We start from the raw sequence: 26,573 nt of genomic DNA, 5'->3' as shown, positions 1-26,573 counted from the left end.
CATGAAAATAGAAATAGTAAAGGGACCTCTAATTAAGAGAGATGTATTAAGACAGTACCACCATGGTTACACACCAAGTTGTGGAATAAGGCTTAGTTATTCTATAAAACTAATCTAATAAATGAGTAAATTTTAGGTATTTTTAGAGTACAATGCCGTTGTGCTTCCTCCCATGAGTCCCCTCACATTTTAGTGGATCACATTAATTAAACTCATGATGGGTTCACATAGATTAGATGTAAAAGAAGAGAGCACCGATTGGAATGCCTAATAAGTTTCCGTAATAAAGTCGTTTGAATTAAACAAATCTGGAAATCTCAGGAAACGGGGTCGTTTAGACATTGAACAACAGAAGAGAGTAAAGAAGTCAAAAACAAGGTTGTCTACTAGTCTTGCCTCACCTGACCTCCAACTTTCCCAGATTGAAGATCGGAATTTCGAATCTCTCTCTCTCTAGCTTCTGTCTTCATCTATGATTATTATTATGTGTAAAACCTCGGAAATCATTGTCCTCACAGTGGTCTTGTCAGCCCTAAGCTTCATAGTCCATTCGGCCACAGCAAATCCGAACAACCATCGCTACAATGTAGGAGATCCCGTCCCCTTTTTCGTCAACAAAGTCGGACCCCTCAACAATCCCAGGTAATCTAATCCTCCACTTCTTCTTCTTCATCATCATCATCTCTTAATATATATATTTTGTTGTTAATTTTGTGATTTCTGTCATCGCTCACAGTGAGACCTACTACTATTATGACTTGCCATTTTGCCGACCAGGTTTGCCCATTTCTTAAATTTTACATATATTTCTTTTCTACACATTCAACTGTACTATTTTTTTGAACTGAATGTTGAATTTAATAAAACCAATAAGGTACTACATGGTTGAGCTGCATTGTCAAATACTGATTTTTTTTTTTTTTTAGTGTTCACTAGGTTGTAATCTAAAGTGTATCATATGGCCACAACCCCATGATTTTTTTTGCGCAAATACTACAATTTGCGCGTTACATTTGACAGCACTGCATATAGCCACATCAGTTTATAACAACATTAAAGTGCACTGCTTATCAGAAAATATTCAACTGGTGTTAGTATTTGTGATTACACATGAACCTAGTGGGTCTTAAACCCATGACCTCACTCTCGAACTAATTATTATAGGAGAAGGAAGTGCCAGTTGAGCTATAGCTCGATGGCGAGTATTTATGATTTTTCTTTCTTAGCTATATCCAATACCCAATCATATTTTTCTATGAATCAGTTTGATTTAAATTCACATGTGCATGTAGGACTGTTGGTTTTAATTTGCAATTTGCAGATCCGTTAGTTCTGAAGAAGGAATCCTTTGGGGAAGTTTTGAATGGTGATCGCTTAACCAATGCTTTATACGAGTTAAAATTTCGGGTGGACAAAACCAGGGAGACCCTGTGCCAAAAGAAGTTTAAAGTTGCTGAAGTTGCAGAGTTCAGGGGTGCTGTCATTGATGATTTTTACTTCCAGATGTATTATGATGATCTTCCATTGTGGGGGTTCGTTGGGAAAGTTGAACAGGAGAGTGGAATACTTGGTGAGAAGGGTCCCAAGTACTATCTCTTCAAACATGTTCAGTTTGATGTTCTTTACAATGGGGACCAGGTCATAGAAGTACGTGCTTTTAGCGATCCAAATCATGTCGTGGATATAACTGAAGATGTTGAAATTGATGTTACTTTCACTTATTCGGTTATCTGGAATGAGAGCTCAACTAAATTCAAGGACAGGATGGGAAAATATTCGAGGGCTTCATTAGTGCCAATCCGCCAGCAAATCCATTGGTTCTCGTTCATTAATTCAGTTGTAATTATTGTACTCTTGATGGGATTGCTTACCTTGCTTTTTATGCGGCGTCTCAAGAATGATATGAGGAAGTAATTTCACTATTTATTTTTCTCTGTTTGAGGGTAGTAATTAAGCTGGTTATTTTACTTTGTCGGTCTAATCTCTTCCATATGTCTTGCAGATGTGCTGATGGGGATGAAGAAGAAGATAAGGAGGTTGGTTGGAAATACATTCATGGTGATGTATTTAGACCTCCTCCAAACTTGTCCTTGTTTTGTGCTGTCTTGGGCACTGGTACCCAGCTGCTGACTCTGTAAGACACTTTTGAACTTTTTCTTTACTCTTTGTATTCACATTTCAAAGCTATAGTTTCAAGAACCAAAATCAAAATAGACCCAACACATAAAGAATGTAATTTGCATTTCAGCATATATATATATATATATATATATATATTCTGCCAATGAGCTTTAGCTCAAATGACTCTAGTGCATTCAAACAACATGGGTGCATGTGCCACTTACCAACCAAAATACACACACACATAGTTATATGTAACCAAAGAAGCAAATTTTAAAAATTATTGCAATGTTGCCCCTGGTTTCTGAACTAGTATGATATTGGATGGTGTTACAGGCTAGGACATATATTAGCAGATTGTGATAGGGACACAAAGGTGGTGCTTCAGCACTTAACAATTAACATACAGTCATAAATTTGCAGAGGCCACTTATGTGACTCAGACTAATAAATTTTTCAATATCTTGACTTGAGGGTATAAACATATAACATTTCTTTCAAATTATATGTGCATTTTCCATTCAGGGTTTTCATCTTATTTGGCCTAGCATTTCTTGGTGTCCTCTATCCATACAATCGTGGAGCACTGCTTGCATCTCTTGTTTGGATATATACAATTACATCTGTGATTGCAGGGTACACTGCTTCTTCTTTCCACAATCAGTTTGCTGAGAATGGATGGGTAGGTGATTTATGTAATTCTTCATATATTTTAATGACTGGTGTTTTAACTTGTTATCCTTGTGACACAAATAATGCAATTTCCAGGAATGGAGTGTTCGTCTCGCTGGGATTCTGTACCTGGGCCCGTTGCTTGTGACAGTGCTCATTCTTAATATAGTTGCCACAGGTTTAGGGGCCACAGCTGCACTTCCATTTGGCACCATTACAGTGATTCTTCTTGTATGTCCATGTGTTGGTATTCCATTGCTTGCCTTTGGTGGGGTTTTTGGATACCGTCATAGGTCTGAATTTGAGGCACCCTGTGCTACAAAACGATACCCAAGAGAGATTCCACCATTAGCTTGGTACCGGAAAACACCTTGTCAAATGTTTATTGCTGGTCTTTTATCCTTTAGTGCAATTGTCCTTGAGTTACACCACTTGTATGCAAGCATGTGGGGCTACAAAATATGTACTCTTCCTGGCATATTATTCATCACCTTTGTCATCCTTGTCATTCTAACTGCAATGATTAGCGTTGGTTTAACATATATTCAGCTTTCTGTGGAAGACCATGCATGGTGGTGGAGGTATGTTCTCTTGCACATGCAATACACAACAAATAGGCACTTCTATCTATGAATTTTTTTCATTTTAAGTTTACTTATTCATTTTGAGATGCTCTTAACTTATTTCATTCGTATGTTTCGTGCATGGGAAGATCTTGAATATTCAAAAACTATAAGGATATGTGAACCTAAAATTAATAAATGGAGATTATTAAAATGGGGTAAAAATTCATCAGAAAAAAGGTCTAATTCTGTTACTTTTAGAAAAATGGGTCTAATATTTTTAGGGACAAAGAGGTTAATCAAACTTAAATAACAATGGATTTTTCTACACATTTATTTAGGTAGATATCAGTATTTTGTCCAAATTTTGAACATTAGCCAATTTTTGAATGTTAGATGTGGGAAAATGACAATGAACCTGGCTATATCATATTTGTCGGTTGCCATCAAATGCTTCATTTTTTTTTAAAATGAAGCACAAGCCTCTGTCCAGTTTACTATAAATTATATTTTTGGTATCCTTCTGTAATATTAAGGGGTTTAAATTTAAATCTGAAGGGATGTTTTTCTATTGCTTCATGCTGGCTCTTTCTCATCAGCAGTCCAACACTTTGATGATGTGTTTGAAATCTTAGACTTACCCTTTATCCCCATTGCAACTAAAATTAAAAAAAACTGTATACAATTTTAAGAAGCTCGGATTAGGTTTTATCTATATGTGTAGTCTTATACCTTCCCTTATCAAAGAAAAGAGTTGCAATTTTTTTTTCCTTTATTTTCACTTTACTTGACCATGTATTGATTATGTGTATTGTCTGTTTGATGCAGATCGGTGTTGTGTGGGGGCTCAACAGCCATTTTTATGTTCGGCTATTGCATCTACTTCTATGCCAGGTCAAACATGAACAGTTTCATACAACTATCCTTCTTTATAGGATATAATGCTTGCATGTGCTATGCATTCTTCCTCATTCTCGGTACAATCAGTTTTCATGCTTCCTTAATGTTTGTTCGCCATATATACCACGCTGTTAAAAGCGAATGAATCTGTTCATGAATTCCAGCAATATTATGAATTTAATGGTCTGTGTTTCTCTCAATACTACCCCCTGCAACGCGCACACACACACACACATATGCATGCACCAGCACAGGCACATGCAGGCAGAGAGAGAGAGACCAGCATTGTATACCTAGATATAGATGAAACAAAGTTGAGAGAGGGCACAAAAACTGTCAATTAAGATTGTAACACCTATGAATTCCTTCTAATTGGAGAGATGAAAAATATGACAAAACATGTGGCCATCATTGTATACCTACATGTAATAAGGTTCATTGATAATCATGCAGCATGTTTTTATGCACTTAAGAACACATTTATGGGCATATAAACAACATTGTGAAGCAACATATATGCGTCATGAGCAAGTTATGATTGTGAAAACTAGGTTTCAGTTCTGTATCTGGAGTAGCACACTGGTGGGACTCATTTAATCCCAAAGGTAGTAAGATTCAGGGGAGCCTTTTATTTCTGTGCCTTTATTTTTCATCAAAAGGGGCTAATGAACAATTCCCCAAATGGCACTTCCTCCCATTGTAAGAGGAAGGTGATGAGTTAGATTGACCTGACCTAATGGGTCTGCATGTAACTTTCCAAAAACAAAATCACCAAAAGAAACTAAGGCTGTGTTTGGTTCAATGTAAAATATTTTCCGGAAATGCTATTTTCGGGAAAGAAAAATATTTTCAAATGTTTGGTTGTATTATGAAAATTATTTTGGAAAATATTTTCAGGTGTTTGATTTCATTCTGAAAATGCTTATTTTTTACAAGTTTTTCACATTTTCTCAGCTCTCAAACAAATTTTATAATAGAAAATTTCAATATATAAACTTAAAAAAACAAAACTCAAAACAAAAAACCATTCATCAAACACTATATCCTCGGTCAAAGTGAGAGAGGGAGGAAGAAAGAGTGAGTGATTGAGGAAAAAAGAGAGGCAGATCGAGAAAGAGATAGAGGCGATCGATCATGGGTGGGTCGATCTAGAGGCGGTGGCGGTGACGACAAGATCAAGAGAAAAAATGACAAGATCGGTCATGGGTGGTGGCGACAAGATCGTGAGAAGACGATCTAACCCAAATTGTGGTTGCATGCACGACGGCGGGGCTGTGGGTTGAGGACGACGATCTAGGCTTCACCGGTGTGTCGAGAACAAGCTCGGTCTTGGGTGGGTCAAGGACGAGATCGGGCTTGGGTGGAGACGATCAGGCTTGGGTGGATCGAGCTTGGGTGCGATCTTGCCGGTGATTCAGGCGGTGCGATCTCGCCGGTGCTGGGTGCGACGAGACTGTGCTTCTAGTGTGATCTCCTTGCTGTTTCTCTCTCTCTCTTCTATTTTCCTGGGGCGGAATTCATTTGACGGTAAAATACAAATGAAAATGGTTTTACAGGGTCAGAGGGCATATTTTACGGTCAACGAAAATGATTTTCCGTTTGACCCAATTTTCCTTGCGCACCCAAACACCCGCATTTACGGAAAAGTATTTCCGGAAGTGATTTGAAGCTAAAACAAACACAGCCTAAGAAAGTGTGAAATGAAGTTGTGTTGCTTTAAGTGGTATTATATTTTTTGCTTCCTCAGTGTTTTTTTTTTTTTTTAATTAACAAATAATTTATAATTAAAAAAAAAAAAAAAAAACTAGTTTTTAACTTTTTGTTACACATTCAACATAAAAAGTTACAAACAACTATATCTTTAAACACTATACAAATAAGTTACCAGAAATTATGAGATACCCAAATGGTATAATAGTAATAACCTACTAATTTTTCAAGTATTTTTATTTCAATATTTTTTTATATACCCATCAATAATTGTAAATATTATACTTAACATTATTTTAATTATAATGTAGTTTTTCCCTTAAATTCAAAATCTTAACTTATGAATAAAAAAATTTTAAGACAAAGGAAAATTAAGATTAAAAAAAAACACACACGCACACAAACACAAGCACAAGATGGATGAAAATTCCTATGAAAAAAGATGGATAAAAATTAAGCATACGTTGGATGATTCCTTAAGAATTGTAATTTGGTCATTGCATCTTTCTTGACAAATACGTTGAGTGAGAGAAGGGGACATATCCTTAGTTTGCTTCATACGCTCTGGACCGGATATTAGGACCAATTGTGAAGGGAATCTCATTTTGTATAGAGAATATTCAGTACAAAAATCCAAGAGGGAAATTATTTGGTGCATTTTTTTTTTTTTTCTGAATAAAAAATGGGTCTCCGGTGTGGAAATTATTTGGTTTCCTTGGTATGTTATAGCATCCTCTTATAAATATACATTGTTAAATAAAGGTTAAAAATGTATCCTTCTTAGGTGACATTATTCAATGTGTATTATATATAATTATATATATTTTCTCTCAACCTTTGCTCAGAGAGTATCTACTTGATACAATTAGAAATTTTTTTTGAAAAGAATTTATTTATTTATTATATAGTAACTAGTAAGTATATGATATGATATAATTTGAATATAACATGAATTTATATAATATAAATTTTATTTTCAAAATTTTGGTGACAATAACTAAATGATTGATAATTCACCAAAGCCTCATATACTTCCATATGGAGTATTTTATATATATATATATTAGTTTTACTCATAATTTATGTTTTTTTTTTTTTTTTTTTGGTTGGATTACATTGACTCATTGAAGGCGTAAATTAAAATGTTTATCATCTTAATTAAAATTTAAAACTAAGGGTTTAATTTGAAACCACAACAAATTATAGGGAAAATTTTACCATAGTGGTTAATGAAATTTAGACTAGGCATAATGAGAGTATAGCCACTTCATACAGTGAAGGCTTCTAAAGTTCTAACATAGTAACATCCAACTTTATTTATACAGAATAGATTCTATAGACTATGATAAAATGTTAATAATTTTGAATCTTTTTATTTTATATAATTTAATTCTTACAACAAGTAGGTATGGGTACTGATCAAATTCTTAAACTACTAATATATAAATTTATGGAATTAACATTCAAAAATATATATACATGATAAGCCATATAAAAGATTGAGTTTAGCTTATTAAGGAAATAAATCAAAAAATGAAATATTAAGAAGGTCAAAGGCCGGGGTTCAAGTTTCCAAGAGGGAGCTTCACACATATATACACTTAGATTATGTTAGAATAGAAATTTTATCTTATATCAAAAAAAAAAAAAACAATTATTAGAAATAACTCAAAAAATTAAAATTATTAAGAAAAAAGGGTCAAATTTTTTTAGAAAATTAATTTTAAACCATTTTGAAACTTCATAAATTCTTTCCAAGATAATCTCATATAAATTAAGAGATACAATTATGGAAATAATCACAGATAAATCATAGAGATACAATTATGGAAATAATCACAAATAAATCATGAAAATAATATATTCTTTGATTTCTTTCCATTTTCATATGGATAGAATGCCAAATTATTTACATAAAAGCAAATTAAAAAGTCGGTAAATAAGTAATTTTGTGTTACAATAAAAACAACAATGATCTAGATGAACAATTTACAAATAGAAGAAACCATTGAATTTGAATAGATCATATGCATAAACAATTTTTAAAGACTTGGACGGCTATCCATGTTGACGAGTTGTGTCAAAGTAGGGGTTTTATTGCTTGGATTAAGCCTATCTCAACTCATTTAATAATTGTGTCAAACCCCTCAACCTTGAAACAACTCGTTTATTAAGTGGGTTGGATGTCACAACCTACATATGACACTTAATAGATATTTCATATTAGGTTGACACAAACATGACCAATTTCAACTCGCTTAATAAGCATATTGTATTAGTCAAAAGATTTGTACCTCAATTGACATTTCTCTGTATTCCCAATAGAAACGTGCAAGATTCAAATCTTACTTCTCCTAATTGTAACTATCGAATTATTTAACCCAAAAAAAATGTTATATGGGGCTAACAAGGATACAAACCATTTCAACCCATTTAAGAAATATAACCCAATATATTTTAACATAAATTTATATTTTGTAAGCACATAAATAACAAAAATGATAAAATAAATACATTCTACACATATTCAATTTCATAATATATCAATTAAAGTACTAATAGCATTCAATTTAAAAGTTTTATTTCAACCCAATGAAGTTCCACCTAAATTTTAAAATACACAATCTACCAATATAACCATTAGATTCTTTAATTTCTTAATTATATATATAATTTAAATTTAAATAAATAAATGAATAAAATTGTGTTCGTATTTTTAAAAAAATCCACCATGAATAATACAGGGGATAAAACAAAAACAAAAACAAAAACAAAACACAGAAACCGACGCAAGTTAGTTACCGCATCCTCAAATTTTCAGCACAGTTAGTTATACAAAAAACTCACTCAAGTAGATTATGCCAAATTTTTTCATCTGAAACTTGTTAAGTCCTATTCGAGACCGACCAACCATCCTTAACAACAATAATCACTGTTTCCATCTTCAGTTTATTATCCAAATTCAACTATGTTTATCAGTGAACAGTGAAATGAGAAACAAATCCATGTGTTTAAAGCCAATTTAATCTCAGTTTAGCCAATCACATTTCACTAATAACTGATAAGCAACCAAAGCCATGTCCCCTCCTTCCTTCAAGCCAAAAATTTGGAGCCCACAACAACAAAAGTCTCTCTCTCTCGCTCTCTCTCTCTCTCTCCCACCTAAATTTGTCACATACTACACTCTCCTCTGTACAGCTTTAAGCTCTCAGTGGCTTCTAATTTTCTTGGAGTTATCCCTGTAGCTGTTGTTTCCTTGAGTTATTATATCAGACCAAAAGGTATGCTACTTTCATAACCAGTTGTTGTTGTCCCTATGTTGTACCGTTTTGATGCTTCACTTGGTGATTTAAGGGTCATTCTGTTTCTGGGTTCTGGTTTAGCATTGGGTTTTTTCTCATACCCATTTGCCATTTTCTCTTTTGCATTACAATTTGATACATTATTCATTGGTTTTGGGGTCATTATTGTTGTGGGTTTTTGGTCTAGTCTGGGTTTAACCCTTTGTGTTATTTTTTATTTTAATTACATTTTATGTATTTGTATTTTTTTGCTTATCAATTAAAGTAGTATGACAAATGGCAGGAAAGAAAGAATATGTGTGGCCAACTCTGACTAGTCATTTGAGCATCCATAGCTGACCCCAAATTCCTTTTTGTATATATGATTGTTGCATGTGGGTATAATTTTGCTTTTGCATTAGTTAACTTGTTCCCTTCCTTCTTTGATGAGCTGTTGTGAACTTTTTTTTTGAGTGAGCTTTTCTTAGTTTGGTTTAAGGGAGCAATTTCTGAAAGGTCTCTTACTAAGTTTTTAGAATGACTTTTGCAATAATTTCTGGAAGTGCTTTTTGATTGATGTATAGAGCGTTGCTCCTTTTCTTGAGCCATGTAGAATTGTTTTCAAGTTAAGAATGAAAACTTCAGGCTACTGAACTTCGAGTATATTCTTTGTATGTTCTGATTTTTTGTTTTGTGATGACCAGGTTTGGGAATGATGAGTGATTGGCAAAGGCACTTCAGTCCTGAATTCTAATTTTCAAGAATTAGATTTTACACTCCTCTAATATGGCAACTTGCATGTCGCCCTGTTCTATGCCATCTAGCACGCGAGTTTCAGTTGGAATACTAGCCTCCCCAAGGGGGAGAATTCTAAAGGAATCTCAAATGTGCATGGCTAGTACCCTGAAGACTGTTGACAGGAAGAGTAGTTTGTGGGGAACTTGCCAAAAGAATGCAGTGGAATTCTCTCGGTTTAAGTGCTCCGTTAATTCTCACAACATTAGCCCAAACCAGAGGAGAGACACTTTTTTGGATCTACATCCTGAGGTCTCAGTGCTCAGAGGCGATGAAAATGTCAAGGAGAGCTTAAGAGAATCTTTCATTCCAAGTAACTACAATGAAGCCAATATCAAAGTTGTTGGTGTTGGGGGTGGTGGTTCTAATGCTGTTAATCGAATGTTAGAGAGTTCAATGAAGGGTGTGGAGTTTTGGATTGTTAACACAGATGTTCAAGCGATTAAAATGTCCCCAGTTTCCCCAGAGAACCGCTTACAAATTGGTCAGGAACTTACTAGGGGTCTTGGCGCTGGTGGAAACCCAGATATAGGCATGAGTGCTGCAAATGAAAGCAAAGCAGCAATAGAGGAATCACTTCACGGTGCAGACATGGTCTTTGTAACGGTATGTACACATTCTATTTCGAAATCTTTTGTTAGAAATTTTCACTATATAAAGGTAGATCCAGGAAGAGGATTTAATTTAATTTAATTTATTTATTTATTGCTTCTCTCTGTTTGAAAAAAGAATAGTTGCTCAGCAGAAAAAAAAGATTTTTAATTGAGGTTTGGATGTGACCACGTTATTTGAAAATTTGCATAATTTTTTTGTGGGTGAAATTTTGGGGGAAAAGGAGACTGGTTGTATGATTGTTTCCTTTCTTAGTCAAGGCCCCTCTAGTGGTGAAAGTTGAAACATAGCACTTCTCACAAATCATCAATAAAAACTTTCAAAACTAGATATTGCTTTAGAAATTCCCATAAAACGTTAGAGAATTATCCGGGGCCTGAAGATGTAGAAGTTTAGTGGGATATCTGTTAAGCAACGTCCAATTATATATCCTATTTATTGTGACCTGCTTGAGGAGGAAAGATCTTACTTCATAAGAACTGGTGGGATGTAGGAATGCCAAAATGTATATAATGAGCGTGTGTATGCTTAATGTTTGTGCCCTGAACATGTGATGTCTGTCTGAGTCAGGAGAATGGTCCAGGAACCCATCTTAAGGGCTCATCACTTCTTTGCTGTTTGCAGTTGGATTACACCTGCGGACCTGCCCTCGTCATTCAGGTGGCAGTGTTCCTGGGGTGTCTTGGTTGGACATTAGGGCTATGCTGGGAATGGATATTTGCCTTTCCTATCTTGTGCACTGCCTTCCTCTCTGGCTGTTTTTTTGGAAAATAGCAGGATCTGTCCCCAGGATGTGTGCTATCCTGAGCATGATGGCCGCTTATCTTTTATGGAGTCTACTATTTTCTAATGCAGCCTTCACTTTAATTAGTTTAATAGGTTACTTATTAGTTATTAGATGGAATGCTTGCTTGAGGATGTACCATAAGGAAAATGAGTGCTAATCAATGATGAATTGGGCATAGAAAATGTGACATATTTTTGGCTATTTGATAAAGAAAGTTCATGAGATTTTAGGGTTTTGATAGGTAAGAGGAAGTGCTTGAGGAAGAAGGATAAGAGAGAAATTAATGGTGCTGAGGGGTTCTTAGTTGTACCTATAATTTTCTAGGAGATTTTAGGGTTTTAGGTGTTTTGAGCATTCAGGCATGTTGACCTTCATGTGTTCTTCAAAATCCTAAAATCTCCTAGAAAATTATAGGTACAGCTAATAACTAAAATACCCTTAATTTGCAGTGATTGCTGAAATTACTATTTTGCCCCTAATGCAAAATTGACCTTACCTTGTTAAATAAAAAGTTAAAACTCAAATTAAAAACTATTTTAACCCTAGGACACATAGAATTATAGACCTTTAAAACCACAAATTTTACTTCAATTAGACTTCATAGGTGGGTCCTATAAAATAAGTCTTAAATAGACAAATTTGCAAAGTAATAACAAATTAATCTTCCGTGGATGCGTCACTTAACTATTATAAGAGAAGGGGATTCCTACCGTCTAATTGGATGCTTGAACTCTTCCTGATTTTCCCTTGTAGGGTACAGAGTAAAAAAATATGAGAACACACTGCTGGAAGTTCTGGGCAGTGGCTATTGTAAGGATTTTGGAATGTTAGGATGATGGCTTGGGGTGGAAAAGGTCAATGGGCTAATTTTGGTGGAAAACTAAAAAGAAAAAAGGCTGGTTGTACCATAACTAAAACAATGCAGCAGTTTGGAGAATCAATAAAGGAGAGCATTGTGCCTTCAATCAAAAGGGTCATTACCTAGTAATGGTCTCACTTTATTGGGGTCATGAGAAGGATGGCTTTGGTTTGGACCTAAATTCAGCATTCACTAGACTCAAACCTACACACTTGCACTCGGAAGCCCAAGACTTTTACCATCGCATTAGATAATGACATTGTGCCTTTCATAACGAAGCAAAAGTAGATTTAGGAAAAGGATTAAGGACTCTGCTACTTTCTTTATCTAATACTCTTTAAGTCTTGACATTAATGCTTTGCATTCCCTGATGGCAGCCTAGTCCTGTTACTTCTGTTGTTTGGTTTTGGTACACTTTTTTTAATTATGAATAAAATCTGTAGGCTGGAATGGGAGGAGGAACTGGAACTGGTGGGGCTCCAGTAGTTGCAGGAATTGCAAAGTCCATGGGTATCTTGACTGTTGGTATTGTCACGACTCCATTCTCTTTTGAGGGGCGAAGGCGGGCAGTTCAAGCTCAGGAAGGAATTGCAGCTTTAAGAAACAATGTTGACACATTGATTGTTATTCCTAATGACAAGTTGTTGACTGCAGTTTCACAGTCAACCCCAGTAACAGAGGCATTCAATTTGGCTGATGACATACTTCGGCAGGGTGTTCGTGGCATCTCTGATATCATAACGGTATGGAATGTAAAATGAAATTGTTACATTAACTTTTATCTTTGGCTTCCTAGTAACATGTAACTTTTACAAAGATCTATATTAGGATTTCTTAAGAGGTAGAATTTGAACTGGCTTCAAATTGTTCAATATTCATGGCTTGTTGTAAAAAGCAAGATAGAGATTTGGTTGTGGGTTTAAAATCCATTGGATGCACGCAATGGCAGAGCTAGGGGGGTCCAATGCCACCCCTGGCCCATGATCAATCATTCAAATTAAAATGTTTTGTTTGCCTCAATCATTCAAATTCAAATTACCTTCTATTGACTGCTCTTTTGGCTTTAGAGGTTTTGTAACATCAGTTCCTTCTTTGGTCATATTTTGAATATGTGATTCTAAAAAATATATAAAGTAAAATGCAAAACTGACCCTCTAAATTTCTTCAGATTTCATTTCAGTTCTCTAACTTTGCTTTTGTTCATTTCAATCCTCTAACTTTCAATTTTATTCAATTAAGGCTTTTCCATCAACTTTTGTTATATGTTATGGTTAATTTTTCAATTTTATAAATTTTTCTTCAAATTTTTTAAATTAAAAAAATTCAATTAATGATTGAAAAATATTTAAGAGATTTTTTTTTTCAAAAAATTTTAACAAAAGTTAACGGAAATGCCTTAATTGAATAAATCTGAAACTTAGAAGACCGAAATGAACGAAAATAAAGTTAGAGGACTGAAATGAAATCTGAAGAAAGTTAGAGGGTCAGTTTTGCATTTTAGCCAAATATATATATTTTTTGAATATGTGAATTATTTTATTTTTGTCTTGATGGTGGTTGGTTACCTCAATTGCAGGTTCCAGGTCTGGTCAATGTTGATTTTGCCGATGTGCGGGCTATTATGAAAGATGCTGGTTCTTCTTTAATGGGGATAGGTACTGCAACTGGTAAGTTTAAAATTTTCAGTTTTCACTTGGTCTAGCATGACTACTAGGAAAAGAGATTTTAATATCTTATAAGGAAAGAGAAAAGAAAAGACTATTTAAGTTGTTTAAGTTATTAGAATGAGAACATTAAGCATTATAATATTATATAATGAAGGATGCAGGCATGTTGAAGAAAAGCTCACAAACTAAGTTACCATACAATCATAAAGGAGGAACAACCAAACTAAAAGCAATCAACAAAGAGTAAAGGAAAAGAACGACCTACAAGTACAAAAATTTTGGTTTTGTGACAAGTTATGGTAAATTGTAACAAAAGAAAAGGGACAAGTATTGTACAACGTTTTGTACTTATTATGGAAAAAAAGAACTGAGTTACTGCATGTGGGTTGTTCTTTTTCTTTCTCCTCCTTTTATTGTTTCATGAGCTTTTCTCATGATGCCTGCCACTTCTTTTACATTTTGCTTATGTTTTAGGCTTTTTTTGTTATATCATTCTGACCTGTAGCTGACAAACTGACCTTAGTCCCAGTGTCTGCATGCTCGGTGTTATGAATCTATCAATTGTTGTTGACTGCAGGGAAGACCAGGGCAAGAGATGCTGCATTGAATGCCATCCAGTCACCTTTGTTAGATATCGGAATAGAAAGAGCTACTGGAATTGTTTGGAATATAACTGGTGGAAATGATTTAACTTTATTTGAGGTGGGCCTTCTTTTAGGGTTGTGGTCACTTAAGAATTTGCATACCTATCCATTGCAGAGGTTCTTTATTTTTTTGTGTGTTGTTTTCCTTTGGAAACCGGGGGAGGGGGAGTGTCTGAATTTTTGGTTATGTTGGGCATTATCCCATGCAGCTGAACTCTCTCTCACATGAACACACAAATATGCACACACGAAGGTATTTTGTGCATCTAGCATATGCATCATCTTTCTCATTACATGTGAGGCCTACACGGTTGTGGGACCCACATGTTGTGAGAGAGATCATGTATATATTGGATGCACAATATAATTATTGCTTGCATACACACACACACCCCCCTAATTAGGGTTATTACAAAACAGGAAGAAAAAATTAGGGCTCAGACCTAATTGGGCTTACATTTAAGTATTGGTGCTGTGTGTCTAGGCGTTCATATTTTGTTTGATACCAAACCTTGGTACACAGGGTATAGCAAAATAATTTTTTGTCCTTCATCCTTTTTCCTTCCATATCTTCGGCCAGATGATGCATTTATGTAGTTGTGTAAAAAAAATTTATACCTTGATTTTGTATGCTCAATTTGAATTGATCTCACTACTTAAATGAAATGAAAAAAAGTATATTTTAAGAGTATCTGAGGTAACTTGTAGTAAGGACTTTATTCTTCTCTGTTATATGGTCACAGATGTTGAAAATAGTATGTCTGACTGACATGTTCATACTCCTGTCATGTCCAACATGGGTAGTTCACTTTCTTTGAAGTGTCCATGTAACATATAGGCTAGTTGTGTAACTCCTGCCCTTCAATATGAAGTCACCTAAAAAGCTATTAGGAATTTTCTTTTCCTAACAACTGACCTTAAATATGAGGTTACACCCCCTCCTTCTTTTTTCTCTATATCTGGCCCCTCATATCATTAACTTTCTTATGGAGTTTTGAGTAAGGTCAATTAATGGAATTTCTTGAACTATTTCTGTAAATAATTAGCGAGAGAGAAGAATAAGGCTTTTACCTTGAGCTGGGTCAATAAGAATAAATTTTTACTGTTACTGAATTTTTTGGGTGCATATAATGATGTGGATACTTTACTTCTTGTCATACTGGTTACAATATGCTTTAGCTAGCATCACACTTGCTTTTTAACTCATATTATGTCAAACCTTTGACCTTGGGTCACTTGTTAATTGCAGGTGAATGCTGCAGCAGAGGTTATATATGACCTAGTGGATCCCAGTGCAAACTTGATATTTGGAGCAGTGATAGATCAATCACTAAGTGGCCAGGTAAGTTTGGAAGGGTTGGAAATATTAGGAGTGAATTTTTATTTATAATTATCCTTGTAGTTCAGACTCAAAGATTTCTAACAACTATATATATATATAGATTGTCACCATTTCATTGGTTCTGAAATCTGAATGTACTTGTTGGTGGACTTCTAGCAGGTCCATTGAAAAATTAGACATCCTTGGATGAAGCTATAAGCTGACATGACTAATATAAAAAAATCCAATTTTCATGAATCTTCTGGAACTTGATAAATTTAGTAGGATCCATAGTTGTGGTCATGCTATTGCGTATAACATCAGTTAGATGAGAACAGGATATTTTGCTGTTATACTAGTGCATTATCATATCTTTTTATTGTTTGATAATATGATGCTTAATTGCTTATCATTATTGTTAGTGAAAGCATGATCAGTTGGCCTGACCATCTGTTTGACTGTTTCTTCTTACTTGTAATATTTCAAGAGTTGACCACATATTATCGCTTTTGTGGCTTTATCAGTTTAACTTCTTTTTCACCGCTTGACTTCAGAAAGTGCCACTGGAAACATTGTTCATGACATGAAACAAGCATTCCTATATTGATCATAAAAAGTCTCAAGGAAAAAGTACTTTTTAAGGTAGGACTTAGGACAAGAATTGTATTTTCAGTTTGTGGCACAGGAATAGACTACTTTTTAAGGTAGGACTTACAATTCCTATAGACTACTTCTGGAGTATTGTTGCAAAAAGGATTATTCTATGAATTATGCGACTATAGTCTCTGTTGTTTTTTACATACGATAAGCTCTAGTAAATGTAAGGTTTGTTAAGTGAGGTTAGAATTGCATTCAGAGAGACTAATGGTTAGGTTTGGATATTTTCTTGCTTATAGGTCAGCATAACTCTGATTGCCACTGGATTCAAACGCCAGGATGAAAGTGAAGGGAGGGTAGGTGCTCTCTCTCTCTCTTTATAATAATCTATGCCATCTTTAGAACCCAGAAATCTTTACATAATTTCACTCTCTTTGTTCTGGGTGAATGTAGAAACCTCAGTTTGCACGTGGTGATGGTTCCTTTAGGATCAATAGACGACCCTCTTCCACTGAAGGCAGTTTAGTGCAGATCCCTGAGTTCTTAAAGAAGAAGGGGCGATCTCGCTACCCGCAAGTCTAAGATTATTATTTTGTAATGTAAATATATCAATTTCATCTTAATTCTTCTCTTTTGGTTTGTCTTTCCTCCTCTTTCAAAAATTTAGTCTAAGAACCTAACATTTTGTTGCTAGCTAGCTGCAATATTCAGCTTGCACCTTATCAATAAAAAGTGCGCTTTTTGATTGCTGCGTTGTTTGTTCCTCTTTCAAAACTTCAGTCTAAGAACCTAACATTTTCTTGCTAGCTGCAAGATTCAGCTTGCATCTAATATCACATATTTCATTGGTAGTGCTCTAATATTTGCGTCGTTGTGATGTGTGTATGTTGCAAGTTACATCTAATGTAAATTTTGTCAATGTTTGATTGCGAATATTTTGAAAAACTCTTAGATATACATGCCGAACATATAATCTATAAAATATTCATATATATTATATATTTGGAAGTAGAAACATAGTATGAAAAACTCATGGATGATTATCAGACTCATTTATCAAAAAGGTATGTAGTTTCACAAGTCACAACTCAACACAAATTGTTGTGGTATTTTAATAAAAATCTTAGTAAAATAAAAAATGGGAGCAATAAGTCAGATAAATGTGTGATAGTAAATATAACCCAATTAATGAAGTAGCCCTTTAGATACAATGAAGAACTTTAGTGTAGACTTCATATATAATAGTAAATGAACTGTTTGATAATATTTGAGAATTGAAGGGAGATGATTTATGAATTCTCAATTGAACGCATGGTGATTTGGGAACTCGTTTTTAGGCGTATAATACACTCACTTTTCAGCTTTCTCTAAGTGCCAGTTTGGATTGAAGGTGAGGGAAAGAGAGTAAAATAGAGTTGGCTGGAAATTCATGAGAGAGAAGGAGCATAGTAAATTCATGAGGGAAGGGGAGCAATTTCCGGCCAACGCTACTCTATTCTCCTTCCCCTCCCTTACTCTCAATCCAAACTAGCCATTACAGCTAAGAAGTAAGGTCTTTCCAAAACTTCTTCTATAGGTTCTATTTTTGGAGTATAAAATGTGTGATGTCTTTCCCAAACTTCCTTCTATAGGTTCTATATTTGGAGTATAAAATGTATTATATTTTGTGGAATTTCTACCTAATAAATTTACATAAGGTATATAGAGGGTACCCACTAGCTAAGCTTATTATATCATAGGAATGATGTACCATAACCTTAGCACCATCAATTTTACCAAGTTAAAGTAAATTGGTTTGTGCCCCAATTTTTGTCACTCACCACTCTACAACTATTCGACAACAAATTATAATTTCTTATATTTTCTAACACTTTGAGACTGAGTTGGCTATGGAGTATATTGATGCTTTGTCCCATACAATTAATGCCTCCCCTCAAGCTGGAGATCTCAGCTATCCTTTTTGCAAAAAAAATCTTCTTTTATCTCACCCTTCTAGATGGCTACCATATCTTAATTGAAGAAGATCCAACACATAAAAGCTCATAAATTAGGACTAATAATAATGATTAGTGTATAAATTATTTTGCTTAATTGTTTTGTTGATACTCTTTATGTGATCAAGTTTAATAGTACTGGAAAACAAATGAGACCGTAGAAAACAGTGTTACTTTGATTCCAAAGATTGGCTAGGAGGATTTTCAATCTTGGTTTTTATTCACCGGTAATTCCCAGTGGCATCACTTGAATAGAAATTAGTGGACATCTCCTTGTTTGTGTGAGTGTGTGTGAGAGAGAGAGAAAATAAAAATTTATAATAAAACGGTCAAGTATAATGCACATTCTTACCTATTACCACTCATCATTCAAAATTCATGGAAGTGTAATAGATGGGTCAATTAGTATAAAATTTTAGAGTAATGATTATCACACACTCGTTGTTGCACATACCTCATACATATTCTTTTGAAATTATGTTTTCAAAACATGATTTTAACAAAATGTGTGCAATAGTAAAAGTTAACAAATTTTAACCAAAATTTTGAATTAAATTGATAGAAATTGTTTACATTCTATCCAAATCTTAAAATTAAAAAAAAAAATTAAGAACAAATAAATTATATAAACAATTCTATAAATTCACCCAATTGCACGTCAATTTTATAACTTGTTAACTTGTATAATTATGAGCGGTAAATATATCCACGGCATTTCATTAATCACTTCTAGACCCGCATGTGAAGTAGTGGTAAAATTTAATGTAAATATATGTCTCTTGGCGGGCTGATAAATTTTCAAGGAGTGGTTGTACTTGACTTAGATTACATCATCACCTCAGAACTTAAAAGTATCTCTTTTTATTTTTTCCCTAAAGCACATCCACGTCTTTTCTATGATAAATCAATTCCAAGGGACTCATTGTCTCCACCTCAATGCCCCACGAACCACGATCAAAATACACAACCTCATTGGCCAAACCCGCAAGTCAAAGTTACACTAACTTTCACCAAATTCATGTCCTCCTCACCCTAGAGATCATAAATACTCCAAAACTCTCACTCATCCTCACTACCACACAAATTTGACACCAAAACCTAACATGAGACGTAGAGATTTCACATACCATTCAAACCTATATTCGCTACGTGTAGTATAAACCCAACACTCATTCCCTCAAACAAGCTTGGTCTTTATATACAAAACATATCTCCTATTAGCCTAGCCAAGCTGCCTTGGTATCCATATTCTCTCATTCATGGAAGAACAACAATCCAAGAGCATGGCTCAACGATTTTCTAGGAAACCCAGTTGCCGGATTCCATCATTTTCCTCTGAACCAAACAAGACCACTACTATGGGGCCTGAAAATTCAGTCAAGACTATTCACTATATTGCTTTGCATGGTTCTTCTTTGGCTTTGGCTCCTGTGGAGCATAATCTAGATTCCATTGCTGAACCTGAGGCAATATTGCAAAGAGAATCGGGACGCGAGAGACTGAAGAGGCATCGAGAAGAGGTGGCTGGAAGGGTTTTGATACCCGATACATGGGGTCAAGAGGGTTTGCTCAAGGACTGGATCGATTATTCTTCTTTCGACAACTTGTTAGCCCCCAGTGGACTCATGTCAGCTCGTGAATCACTCATTTCACAAGATGGTCGAGGAAGTTCTCAACGAATGAGGATCGAGGGTAGGTGTTGAACTCTATCTTTCAGATCGGATTCATGTTAGAACTTAGATCTAAGAAATAAAATATTAACCCGAAAATTGAGACTCTCCCAAGAGGATCTAGTTGTTGTAATAACAATATCTGTGATACTGTGAACATAAATTAATTTCCTTCTTTTTTTGATGAATTATATTAAATAAATTCTACTATGTGATGTTTTCTTGTTCAAGTAAATATAATATAGCACCCTTTTTTTTTGGTTTGAAGTAATTATATATATTTTTTGTTGAGTATAGAGTTTTTCTTCTTTTGGCAAGTATTAATTATTAACTAGGAAGAAATTGTTATTTGTTTGATTAAAGATTTTATGTGTAAAAATTATTTGTTCAAACTTCAAACCAACTAGCTGGGAATTGGAATGAGCACATATATGCTCACCCACTCTTAAGTCTTAACTCATAACATGAGATTTTTAAAAAATATAATAGAATCACTTAAATATTAGGTCGTGGATTTGTGCACGAGAATAAGGTGTAAATTAACTAGACAATTGAATTCAACCAGAAAGGAAAAGTAATTGTGTTTATGTATCATTTAGAGAGAGTTATAAAAATTTAAAAATAAAATTTATCATTTAAAAGAGGAGCATGTGGCAGATGGAAGATTCTAGTCTAGGGAGAAGATTAAAAACAAGGGTGAAAGAAAAATTAATTCCAAATCATTAATTATTGACAAATTAATTCCAAATCATTAATTAGTTTAAACTTTAATTAATTATGTAAACAAACCTCAACGGTCATATAAAATATAATATGATTATAAACTAAAATTAATTTTTGATGCCCAATGTCACTCTACTCTATTTTATTGACAATCTTTCATAATTTTTATTATTACTATTATTATTATTATTCATATTTTCAAATCATTGAAAGATTTATATTTATAATTATATATCTTTTTTGATGTCATTGAAAGATAAGTATTATATATGCACTTTTGTTTATTTTAATATATCGATTCTACTATTTTTAGTCAAAAAAAGAATGATAATTATTAAGCTCAATTTAATTAATACTTTTAGTTACTGAAATTTATCCATTAAAAAAAAAATTCTGAAATTTAGTCCAGATTTGATTTTTTTTTTCCCCCTTAAATTTAGAAATTTACCTTTCCAGTTTTTAAATTTTTAAAAATATATCACTTTTCATTTTTCACCCACGTCTATGATTAAAGAAATTACATAACTTAACTAAATGCTTATATGGTAGCGAAGACAATTTTTCTCCACCTCACCTTACTTTGCCTTTCCCTATTATTTAAACAAATAAATCAATACTAGTTTATATAAATGCATGGATATTAAGATTTTTATTTATATTATGATATTGTCTTGTTAAACACTTGGATAATATTACTTAGTTCTTGCAAAAAATTAGATTAATTTGTTTGGATAAATTTAGTTGTAATTTCAAGTATATTTACATTAATGAAATGTGTTTTATTAAAAAAAAAAAAAAAAACAATTGTGGGGCAAATTAACACGGAGTAAAAATTTATGAGGCAAGGAAGGGGCAGGTAAGTTTTCCTTGTCATAGTAGGGGCGGGGATGAAGTAAGATAAAACCATTCGGAGCGGAAGTGAAGATTCTATTATTTGGCTCTGCGCCTTCCCTCTCCATTGCCATCAATATTGTGTTTTAAAAGGATAACTTGGTCTAGTATAAATAATAGAGGTAGATTAACGGAATGAATATATATATATATATATATATATATATCTTTTGAATTTTTTTATTGATAAGATTATTGTTTTAAATATGACAAAAGACTTGAATTTAAACAAAATTTCAGGGACGAAAAGTACTTTACCTCTGAGGCTCTAATTATTAGTATATTCAGTGTAATCGGTTTCTTAAACCATTAGGTCCATTACACAAGTTGAATCTTTTTTTCTTTTTTCTTTTTTTGTTGAGAAACTACACAATTTGATTCGGTACAATCATTTTATGCTTAGAACTATAGATATAGGAGTATAATTTATACAATTCAAAGACATAAACAAATATAATTTATTTATTTTCATCAATTGAATAGCTTAAATTTTTAATTAATATATAAGAAATTCAAACAAATAATAGCTTACACAATATTCTCAATAATTACTCTCTCTTGATTACCTCCATTATTTAGTATCCACAATCAACTCAATCTTCTTTTATTTAAATTCTTCATTAAACTTTTGAAAAGTGCTATCTTCAAGTTTCAATTAAACAACTTGTTGCAAGTCTTGACTCTTGATCTTTTTCAACCACTTCAAAATTTTCTTTAGAAATTTATTGCATCTTCTCAATCCTCAAACCCTTTTCGTTTCTTGACACATGGACTTGGATATGATAATTTTAGCTTTGTGGTTGGCCTTTCATGTTTCGACATATTCCTCTTCATATGATATACAGATCTATAATCAACATATTGTATTATCTAGCATATCATAATAATCATGTATAAACCATAAATCAACTAATAACAACTTTTTCATTCTTTGCCAAGAGAGAATTGGATGCCTACCTCAGTGCTTACTATCAATTTGAATGTCTTCCCATCATTCCCTTGCTTCACTATCTAATTTATTAAACGCAAGCCATTCTTTTTTTTCATCACAAATCTTTCAAAATTTAAAATACTCTTTCAAATCAAAAAGGTCAATCAACAAATTCCAACCTATTCATCATCCTATCAAAAAATGGAATGTTCTTGTATTTAGGAGTGTCTTTGAGTAAATTGATTGTTGTTGCCGTGGGAGGATCTCCTAGGAAGAGGGGTAGCTACTGTTTATTATAGTTCATGTAATACTTGTTGGGCATCTTGCTGAAGTTGAAGGAATTCCTTCCTAAGAACTCTTGCTTTAACCTTTTGGTTACTAGAATGGCTACCGCCACGTTTAGTAGCCATCAGACTAGGAAAAGAAAATACTTACGAGAAACAAAACATGTTTGTTTCAAAAAAAATAACCTCAAATCCATGAGCTTAGATCCACAATAATAGATAATTTGAAATCCATCAAAAAATAGAGAGATAAAAGTCTAATATTTTATTAAATTGAATCTAAATTGTAAAATATATATATATATATATTTATAGGCCTATTTAAAAGCTTCGTAAAACTTGATAGACAAAAAACATATTCTAAAATAAATCCTAGTTAATACCTAACTATAATACTAATAGGTACCTAATTTGATCTAGAAAGTATTAAAAGCACAAAAAAAATTAAGAAATAAAATAACTTCAACTTAAAATAACGAAAAATATATAATAAAAAATACTATAATTAATAAATGGTAAAAATTAAATAGTAGATTATGTACCCTACGTCAAAGACAAACTGTTGGTGGAGTCCTATTAGTTACTATTAATTCCAACTCTGCATGGCTAGTTCATTTATATCTCAAATAGTCAAATGACACCTCATTCCCTCAAGGATGAGGTAATGCGCGAGGTTGCAAGTTTATGAACCAAACACCCAATAATAAATAGAGTATAGTATGGCCTAGCGCAAGATTCAGAAATGCTAAAAGCCTAAAATACAGAATTCTACTGTTCTACCGTGTAGCAATAGCTAGCTCCTCTAGAAAACAGAGTTTTGCGCAAGAAAATAAAAATAGTAATAATAATATAAGAGTTTTATTTTTATTAAAATTAGGGGACCAAAAATAAACTGCGTCTACGAAACAAAAATGTGTCAAAATTAAAATTTAAAAAGTGGACATTAAAAGAAGGACAAGTACATAATAGTGAGGACAAGATGTTTTATGCAACAATACAGAATTAGCTAAATTTGTACACAAATTATTTTACATACACCTTCAAAAAGCAACTAAAAAATCAAATTAGGCAAATTTTAGTTGCTTGAAGTGTATATAAAACAAGTTGTATGTAATAACACTACTCATTTAGAATTACTCACAGATATGTTGTTGTTGGTCAAAACATAGGAAGGATGAATTAGTCATACATTATTGTCTCATAGATTTTTAACTTTTTTCTGCCGGAAGGGATTCTTTAGTTATGCACTTACAACATTAGTATTGGTAGTACTAAAAAAACTATATTGCTATTTTTAGCATCATCTAATACAAATTTATGGTTACATTGGTAGAGCCAAAGCCAAATAATTTAACTCCAGCACAGCTACTTTTGGCTGTGCACTCATAAGTAAAATATATATATATATATATATATATAATATTAAATTGCTGTGTTCACATTGACGGTTAATAAGAAAAACCTCTTTTTTCTCCTTATTTTTTCATTCTTTTCCCATTTCTTCTCTTTTTCTCTGAAAATTCTTTGTGCTTCACTACCTTCGCTGAGCTCATCCTCTGCCTCCCTGCCTTCGCTGAGCAAACCGCCGCTCAATCTCCTGCCACTCGCCAACCCATCTCCTCTGCCTCCCTGCCTTCCTCCACTCTCGCAGACCCATCTCCCTTGCCACTCGCCATTGACCCATCAAATGCAGTGTAGACTTATAAAATTCGCCTAATTGCCGACCCATCGAAGCTATGTACTCAGTTAAGGTGGATAGCAAAATGGCGCCGTGATTGGCAACGACGAGAATTTTTCTTGGTTCATAGGTTTTGGATTGTTGGGTTTATGGTTTCCAATATGTTGTTGAGAAGGTGGGTTCTTTTTTTTTTTTTCTTTTTTCTTTTTTTTTTTAATGTTGCCGTGAGTTTTATTTTTATGGTTGTGGGTTGATTTTCTTGAGTAGTTGTGGGCTGATTTTGGTGGTTGTAGGGGCAATTAGAGCAGGGCTAGCCCAAGCGTTTCGGAGGTTTCGGAGGCCGAAGGCGAAATCTTCACATGGGTGTTTATATTATCACTTAAATAATATTTAATTAGCAATTTATATAATAATTTTTTTTAAATTCATTCTTTTTACTTTTTAATATGATTTTTTTTTTTTTTAGAAAATGTTAAAGTTATAAAAAAATTTACTACAAACCGATGTTGTAATAAATGTGAATCAATGACATGAGGCTTACAAAAATATTAGAAATATTATAAAATTTACAACATGAGAATTACAAAGATACATTATCAATCACAAATATTCATTCAAAAATGCATTCAATAGTTTGTTGAAATCCACTTATCATATTTATTATCATATCAAATTATAAAAGTTAGGTGTAAATGCACTTTTAGTCCCTAAATTTTGGTTTTTTTTTCATTTTGGTTCCTACATTTTAATTTTATCACTTTTAGTCCCTAAACCAATTAACGCATGTTATTTTCGTCTTTTCTGTCAGTCAACCAACGGAAATAACTGAGGTGGCAGCCAGAGAAATTAAAATATTATAAAAATGCCACATCACTCATGACACATCAGCATATAAATTTAAAAAATTAATTTATTAATTTTAACTAAATAAAAAAAATTAAAACATAAAAATACATGATTTGAATAAAAATAAACAAGAAGATGAACCCAGAACAATAATGTCAGTGTTGTGGAATTCACCTTATAAGGCAAACTCTCGAAGTAAATGGAGGTAGCAAAGATCTTCTTCCCACCAGAGGTATAATACCCATGTGTCAAATGACCCCCAGATGGAAGATCCAAACCCATGATACGATCATGTGGTTGAAGCACAGCGGTGTAGGCAGCGAAGTTAGCCGGTGAACCTGAATATGGCTGTACATTGACACCCCATTGGGTTGGGTCGAGACGGTAGGTTTGGAGGGCTCGAGATCGGCAGAGATTCTCGATCTCGTCGATGAATTCGTTACCTCCGTAGCATCGGTTACCGGGCATGCCTTCTGAGTATTTGTTGGTCAGGGCACTGCCTAAGGCTTCAATGACAGCGAAGGAGGTGAAGTTCTTGGAAGCAATGAGCTCGATGCCACGGCATTGACGACGCTTCTCCTTCTCAATTAGATCGTGGATATCTGAGTCCACTGCTTTCAGAGGTGTGTTTCCCCAAGCATTCACGGGATCCATTTTTATGGACTGAGAACAAACAGAGAGAAGAGCAGAAATGAAGAATTTATGAAATGAAGAACTGCAGCGAGTTGGGTTGAATCTGTAGGGGCTATTTAATTCTGTTTTTATTTTTTTTATTTAGTTAAAATTAATAAATTAATTTTTTAAATTTATATGCTGATGTGTCATGGATGATGTGACATTTTTATAATATTCTAATTCTTCCGACTGCCACCTCAGTTATTTCCGGCAGTTAACTAACGGAAATGACGAAAATAACACGCGTTAATTGGTTTAGGGACTAAAAGTGGTAAAATTAAAATGTAGGTACTAAAATGGAAAAAAGCCAAAATGTAGGGACTAAAAGTGCATTTACGTCTAAAAGTTATGA

General features: G+C 33.6%; 4 protein-coding genes across 8 annotated transcripts; 3 read left to right on the top strand and 1 right to left on the bottom strand.

Annotated features, from left to right (window-relative positions):
* Positions 1 to 265: 265 nt before the first annotated feature.
* Positions 266 to 4,456, top strand: LOC115979393 (transmembrane 9 superfamily member 5). Its single transcript, XM_031101422.1, has 7 exons — positions 266 to 642; positions 737 to 777; positions 1,322 to 1,910; positions 2,003 to 2,134; positions 2,647 to 2,803; positions 2,890 to 3,374; positions 4,185 to 4,456. The coding sequence occupies exons 1-7, from the start codon at positions 473 to 475 to the stop codon at positions 4,399 to 4,401; spliced, it is 1,791 nt and encodes a 596-aa protein (XP_030957282.1). The 5' UTR covers positions 266 to 472; the 3' UTR covers positions 4,402 to 4,456.
* A 4,457-nt stretch (positions 4,457 to 8,913) lies between these two features.
* On the top strand, positions 8,914 to 17,278 carry LOC115979359 (cell division protein FtsZ homolog 2-2, chloroplastic-like). Of its 5 annotated transcripts, none has more exons than XM_031101412.1 (8): positions 8,914 to 9,247; positions 9,952 to 10,648; positions 12,744 to 13,043; positions 13,877 to 13,967; positions 14,545 to 14,669; positions 15,861 to 15,953; positions 16,829 to 16,885; positions 16,992 to 17,278. In XM_031101412.1, exons 2-8 carry the CDS (start codon positions 10,034 to 10,036, stop codon positions 17,109 to 17,111), a joined length of 1,401 nt encoding a protein of 466 aa, XP_030957272.1. In that variant the 5' UTR covers positions 8,914 to 9,247; positions 9,952 to 10,033; the 3' UTR covers positions 17,112 to 17,278. The 5 variants fall into 5 exon arrangements, with proteins under 5 accessions (XP_030957272.1, XP_030957244.1, XP_030957256.1 ...); XM_031101384.1 differs by having other exon boundaries at positions 8,916 to 9,247; positions 16,983 to 17,278; XM_031101396.1 differs by lacking the exon at positions 8,914 to 9,247 and adding an exon at positions 9,289 to 9,310 and having other exon boundaries at positions 16,983 to 17,278.
* Positions 17,279 to 19,615: 2,337 nt separating this feature from the next.
* Positions 19,616 to 20,423, top strand: LOC115979354. Its single transcript, XM_031101373.1, has one exon. The coding sequence runs from the start codon at positions 19,783 to 19,785 to the stop codon at positions 20,224 to 20,226; it is 444 nt and encodes a 147-aa protein (XP_030957233.1). The 5' UTR covers positions 19,616 to 19,782; the 3' UTR covers positions 20,227 to 20,423.
* Positions 20,424 to 25,504: 5,081 nt separating this feature from the next.
* On the bottom strand, positions 25,505 to 26,200 carry LOC115995172 (serine hydroxymethyltransferase 4-like). Its single transcript, XM_031119633.1, has 2 exons — positions 25,721 to 26,200; positions 25,505 to 25,525 (listed from the first exon to the last, which is right to left on the bottom strand). The coding sequence occupies exons 1-2, from the start codon at positions 26,198 to 26,200 to the stop codon at positions 25,505 to 25,507; spliced, it is 501 nt and encodes a 166-aa protein (XP_030975493.1).
* Positions 26,201 to 26,573: the final 373 nt, after the last annotated feature.

This window comes from Quercus lobata, chromosome 1 (genome assembly GCF_001633185.2).
Source record: "Quercus lobata isolate SW786 chromosome 1, ValleyOak3.0 Primary Assembly, whole genome shotgun sequence".
Taxonomy (NCBI): Eukaryota; Viridiplantae; Streptophyta; class Magnoliopsida; order Fagales; family Fagaceae; genus Quercus; species Quercus lobata.
The sequence above is the reverse complement of the archived record's forward strand: the minus strand, read 5'-3'. Positions and strand labels throughout refer to the sequence as shown.